This window comes from Bidens hawaiensis, unplaced genomic scaffold (genome assembly GCF_021521415.1).
Source record: "Bidens hawaiensis isolate Kalapana, Puna unplaced genomic scaffold, B.hawaiensis_p1.1 tig00022545_1, whole genome shotgun sequence".
Taxonomy (NCBI): domain Eukaryota; kingdom Viridiplantae; phylum Streptophyta; class Magnoliopsida; order Asterales; family Asteraceae; genus Bidens; species Bidens hawaiensis.
Window position 1 is genome coordinate 346590 of NW_027493516.1, and position 6157 is coordinate 352746.

At 34.4% G+C, this 6157-nt stretch overlaps 1 protein-coding gene across 2 annotated transcripts; it reads left to right on the top strand.

The window, feature by feature from the left end:
- The first annotated feature begins 205 nt into the window (after positions 1–205).
- Positions 206–5951, top strand: LOC143565823 (2-oxoglutarate and iron-dependent oxygenase domain-containing protein CP2-like). Of its 2 annotated transcripts, none has more exons than XM_077052682.1 (9): positions 206–566; positions 1902–1949; positions 2017–2202; positions 2273–2423; positions 2505–2591; positions 3328–3452; positions 5492–5610; positions 5681–5806; positions 5875–5951. In XM_077052682.1, exons 1-9 carry the CDS (start codon positions 255–257, stop codon positions 5903–5905), a joined length of 1185 nt encoding a protein of 394 aa, XP_076908797.1. In that variant the 5' UTR covers positions 206–254; the 3' UTR covers positions 5906–5951. The 2 variants fall into 2 exon arrangements, with proteins under 2 accessions (XP_076908797.1, XP_076908798.1); XM_077052683.1 differs by having other exon boundaries at positions 5681–5792; positions 5862–5951.
- The last annotated feature ends 206 nt before the right edge of the window (positions 5952–6157 follow it).

Sequence of the window (6157 nt, forward strand, 5' to 3'; positions counted from 1 at the left end):
AGGGTGGCTGCAAAGGGAGAAGGGTAATGTTTTTTTGTGAAGATGTTTTAAGCAAGATTTCCTTGCTTTTCTTTTAAGATGAAAGAAGATAACTTCAGATCTGTTTTAAGAAAAAAAACAAACAGTCTTCAAGGGTAATGTCTGCGCGCCTGCAGACATTAGCTCCCTTGAAGATGTTTGAAGAAAAAACAAACACCCCCTAAAACATGCACTAATCTCATCTCACCAAACCAAACAAATTCATCAAATCCACGATGCCTGCTGACGGCACGGCCGATCGACGCACCGATTCACCATCGTCTTCTGTTCCAATCCCCAATGGCAACGGCATCGGCATCGGCATCGGCTCACTGCCAATGAACTCCAGTTTCAGGCTCCGATTGAACCCTCGTCCGGACCACCAGCCGGACACCTACGACGATGTCCAATCGGAGTTCAGTCCGCTGCTCTTCAGCTCCCTAGAGCGGTACCTTCCGCCGAACCTCTTGAGTGTTAATCGGGAGACCAAGTATAGGTACATGAGGGAGGTGCTGTGTCGGTACTCCACGGATGGCGACCGTAACCGGGTGAGTGTTTCGATGAATTTAACGGATTTTCTTGTTTGGAGGGGTGAAATGATAGCATTGTGTGCCCTAGGTTTTGAAGTTAGGTAGTGTTAGCAGTGGAGTATGGACTAGCTATTAATTGGGATTAATCGGATTGGAATTTGTATGGAAATGTTCAAATATACCAAATTATCATTTTGACCGATTTTGACCAAATAGCGATTAATCCAAGACTGGCCGGTGGGGGTAACGACCAGCGATGAATTAGGATTGGAATTTATATGTAAACAATGACTATTTGAACTTTTACTATTTGTTTCTTTTTGAACATTTTTGTATTTGAACTTTTGGTACTTTACTTTGAACATTTTGTTATTCAAGTTTTGGAATTACATTTGAATCTTGACTCTGTTAGAACTTTTGGTACTTATTAGAGCATTCATATCCCTTCCCCTATCTTCAAATCCAATATTACACTAAAAATCACTACATTTTCTCTCTTATTTTCAATTAAATTATACTTTTTAATACCTTTACCATTACCTTTCCTCTCTTCTTTACACACAAACACTTTTGAAAAGTATTTATTAATTATATTTATAGGGTGTGAACATGAACTTTTCAAATATCCAGAAAAATCACTGAATTTTCTCTTTATTCTTACAACACCCCAAACCACTCCTTACATTATAAAAACCCCGCTCACAATTTTTGGTGGATAGGATGTGAATGCTCTTAGATTTTATATAATAGATTTTGTTTATTTTATATGAAAAATAGTATTATTGTTCTAATGCATAATATAATTTCCTTTTTTTTATTTTTTATTTAATTGCACTTTTTGTTTTCTTAGGCCCTCACTTTTTTTGCGCCTAGGCCCTAGGAGAGGCTTATGCACCTAGCGCCTTTGATAACTATGGCTAAGAGACTTAGTGAATAGCTTTAAATTAGGAAACCAAATAAAAGAATAAACTGAATTAATGGAAACTTGTGCTATCTGGGCTTCATATGTTTCTTGTGTTTCTTCATGTTTAGAGGACCTTCCAAAGAAGGTGAGATAAAACATTCAATATCCAAACATTGAACTATATTTTGATGCATGCTATCTAGTCATATTGAATATAATTGGTAGTTCAAGTGAGCACTATCAGATTTCAGTATACAGTCATGATATACCAGTTATTCTTTACAAAAATTTTATGATCTTGGTTCCTTATCATAGTAAATCTGGTCTCAGTTCTCAAACCTACAATATGCTCATATAGTGCTTTCTCTTTTGTATGAGTATTGTTTTCAAGACTTAAATGATAAACATATTATAACAGCTAATCATTTTTTATCACTTTGTTTCAACAGGTCCATAAGCACCGAGAATACAGGCTGAAAATTACATCAAGCTATCAGGTAAACTTTTTGTCTTCCTCAATTATATTCTTTAGGTGTAATGTATCATACACTTCTTTTCTTACAGCCTTTATATAGAGATTTATATAAATTGGACGCCCTAAACTTCTTTACGCCGTCATTCATGAGAGCATTCAGGGTCGATGATCACCTCCGAGAAGGAAGTATTAGAAGTATAATGTCTGAACCCGCTCCAGGAATTTTTACGTTCAATATGCTGCAACCTCGTTTCTGTGAAATGTTGACAGCTGAGGTATTATCATCTACTCTGTTCATGCTACCTGGCACAAGCATGCTAATTTTAAATATTTTTTGTAGTTTAGGTAGAAAACTTTGAGAAATGGATTCTTGAAACCAAATTCAGAGTTATGCGCCCAAATACGATGAATAAATTTGGGGCTGTTCTCGATGATTTTGGAATGGACGGTATGCTTGAAAGCTTAATGGAAAATTTCATAAGACATATCTCAAAAAGTAAGTAATACGAAGTCATATTATTTAAGTAAACGCAGACCAATCATGTCATCATATTTGCCATTCTAAAAATTTGTGCAGTTTTTTTTGCTGACGTTGGAGGATTTGCACTCGATTCACATCATGGATTTGTGGTCGAGTATGGTTTTAATAGAGATATTGAATTGGGTATGTCATATCTTCATCGATTCACGAACGGGACATGTTTGTGTTCGTTTAATCTTAACTTTAAAAACGATCGAGCATGAATAATTAAATGAACAGGTTTTTCTTGTATGCGTTTGTTTGTTGAGAAAATAAGCGTGTTCTTGTTCGCCTATGTTTGTTTATATTCGTTTGCTGAAGAGTATAAACAAACGGTTCACAGACGTAAACGGACATAACCGAGTGAACGTCAGTTAAAAGTAATGGTGAACATCAATTTGTTGAGCCTAAAAAATAAATAACCAAGCTAAATTGTAGCGGGTGTAAAAAGTTTAAATGAATATATAAACGTACATAAATGAATGAACTTAAACATATGTAAACTAACAAACATAAACGGACGTTCACACATATATGAACGAACGAGGCATGTGTTAATGTTTCTTTGCTTAACTAAATGAAATCAAATAATTGTTCATGTTCATTTGTTTATTTAGATAAATGAACAATAACAAACTTCCTGCCGAGCTGTTCACGAACGGTTCATTGAATGCATTATTCTTTTACAAGTCTATTCTGTGACATTTTTGTTTCTACATTTAACCACCAATATACATGTTAGCCCTTTGGAGTTTATCAACTTCCATCAAATTAGATATCTTAAGTACAGGGACTATAATTGTCAAATGTACAAAGTCCATTTAAGATATTTCCAACATTGATACCTGAATTTTGTGTAATTTCCTTTTCATCCATTTAGGGTTCCATGTAGATGACTCTGAGGTGACCTTGAATGTTTGCTTGGGTAAGCAATTTTCGGGTGGAGAGTTATATTTTAGAGGCGTTCGATGTGATAAACACATGAATACAGAAGCACTACCCGAGGTACATATTATCTTTGTATGAATTTTTTTTTGTTGTAAAAATTTTTGGAGAATTTCGTATATATTCTTACAAACTTCTTAAATATCATATTTACCCTTTGTTAATTTTTGTTTTTCGTGACAATTTTCCCCCATTTTCCGTATATCCTTCTTTAACCTTTTTTTAATATTAAATGATATATGTTGATTTTTGCTCAAGCAATAGCAGCGAAGTATTCTTGTAAGATGCTTACATATTTTTTAATTCATACACAGTATTATCTTTTCCCATATTCTTGCTTGTTTTCCTATCTACGTGTATTGCAGATTTGTAATAAGAAACTTTACTGGGATTAAATAGTAAAAAAACATAAGATGAATAATTTATCAATTAGGCCACAATTATAGTAAAATTATCTTTTTTGGTGGCAGTTAACCCTGGAAAACAATAAGCAGGTATACTAAGTTATCCTTTTGTTTAATATAAAATCTCCCAATTTATAAAAGATATATAAAGAAAAAACAACTGAGAAGGTTAAAAATGATAAATATTATATTTTGAGAGAAATATTGTTGATAGTAAACATGAAATCATATGGTTAAAAATGGTAATTATTAAATTTTCAAGGTTTAAGAAAAGTAATGTCAGAATGGTCATTCTTCAAAATTATTTTAATGAATTGGGTAAATCTGAAGGTGCGTTTGGTTCGCGGAATGTTTTGGAATTGGAATATGTAGGAATCGGATTTGGAATTTAGACATTACAATAGGAATGAGAATTTGTTGGAATTGGAATCTTAATTCCATTCTTGATGTGTTTGGTTGGCCAATAAATTGGAAACAATCACCCCGACCCCACCATCCCTCTCCGCTCTACCGCCGGCTCGACCCGGGGGATGACCCGCACTGTTTCTACCCGACTCGGCCCTCTGACGACCCGGACTGTTTCGAAACATTGCGTGTCGTAGGCGGGTTCATTCAGGTTGAAACATTATGGGTCGTTGGCGGGTTGGTTCAGGTCTAAACGTTGCGGGTCATCATTGGTCGGGTCGAAACGCTGTGGGTCCAGTGCGAGCCGGTTTGGGTTAACGGACTGGGTCAAGATGTTACGGGTCGACGACAGGTCGGGACAAGAAGTTGCGGGTCGGTTACAACATCACCAATGATTTTACTTGAATTCCTTCACATGTTGGAATGATTTTGAATTCCTTTAGGGCGCGTTCGTTTCATAGAATGTAATGGAATTGGAATTTGCATAGGATTTGGAATCTAAAAGATTCCATTATGAATTGGAATTGGAGGGAATTGAAATCCGATTACATTCTTAATGTGTTCGTTTGACAAAAGAATTGTAATCTATCACCACAAATAAGTAGAAATCGTTTTTTTAACGAGGATAACGGCGAAAACATTTTAGTATTTTTAGATTTTTTGTTTTTTATTTATATTTTGCGTTATGATTTTTATATTATTATTATTTTTTTTGAATTTTTTTATTGGTTTTCTATTTAAGATCAAAAAACCCTCAAAAAAAATATTCAAAAATAATAATAAAAAATTCATAACTCAAACTATAAATTAAATACAAAAAAAGTAAAAAAGTTAAAATGTTTTATTCGTTGTCCTCGTAAAAAAAACCTCGAGAAAAGATTCCAATGATTTTTCCTTGAATTCCTCCACATTTTGGAAGGATTTGGAATTTCTTTATTTAAAGAAATTTGAAGGAATTGAATTTCAACTCCAATTATTTGAACCGAGCACACCAAAATGGAATTAAGTTTTCAATTCCAACAAATTCTGCTAAACAAACAATTTGAGTGTTGGAATTCAGATTCCAATTCCATTGAAATCATGCGAACCAAATGCACCCTGATAGTTTAACTAGCTTTTAAGGGTATATATGGTATTTTAAGTTTGGGTTGGTCATATCTTATATTTTATAAGTTTGTAAGGGTATAAGTGAAATTTTCTCTTTATTTTTGGTCCTTTTATTATGTTGTTTTTAATGTTAATAAAGCTTGGCTTAAACCAGACAGTTATTTTAATCTGAAATATTGATAGGAGATATTTGATTACTCTCATTTCCCGGGGCATGCTGTTATCCATAGGGGTCGCCACCGACATGGTGCCCGAGCTACTACAGCTGGCCAGAGGATCAACTTACTGCTCTGGTGCAGAAGGTATATTTATAATATGTAACGTTATTATTTGTTTTATTTATATATGTATTTATAATTTCTTTGTTTGCAGTTCTGTATTTAGAGAGTTGAGGAAACACCAAAAGGGTTTTGTAAGTTGGTGTGGAGAGTGTCAAAGGGAGAGGCGAGAGCGCCTTTATCAGGCCGTCAATGCAAAAAAAGTGGTACCAATTTTTAAGTTATTTTTATATTTTTCAAAAGGTTTGGTTCAAACTGTTTACATCATTTTGCAGGAGTTGTTTAGAGGTCAAGGAGAAGGAGCTTCTTGATTAGATAGTGGAAGTGGTTTGCTATTGTTGTGTTTCTAGGTTAGTGTATATTTGACACTTTTTAAACCCGAATTGTATTAGTGGGGCCCGCTACGTGAACTTGGTGTCAGCTTGAAGTTAAATTATTTTCAGTTATGCTTTTAAACACCAATAGATATGTTTGAATTTTGATATATTATTAAGCAACTACATGATAGTTGTAAGTGGTGCATGCTTAGGCTGAGGGTAATGGGGGGTGAAGGAAGGGGCGTGGTCCAGGT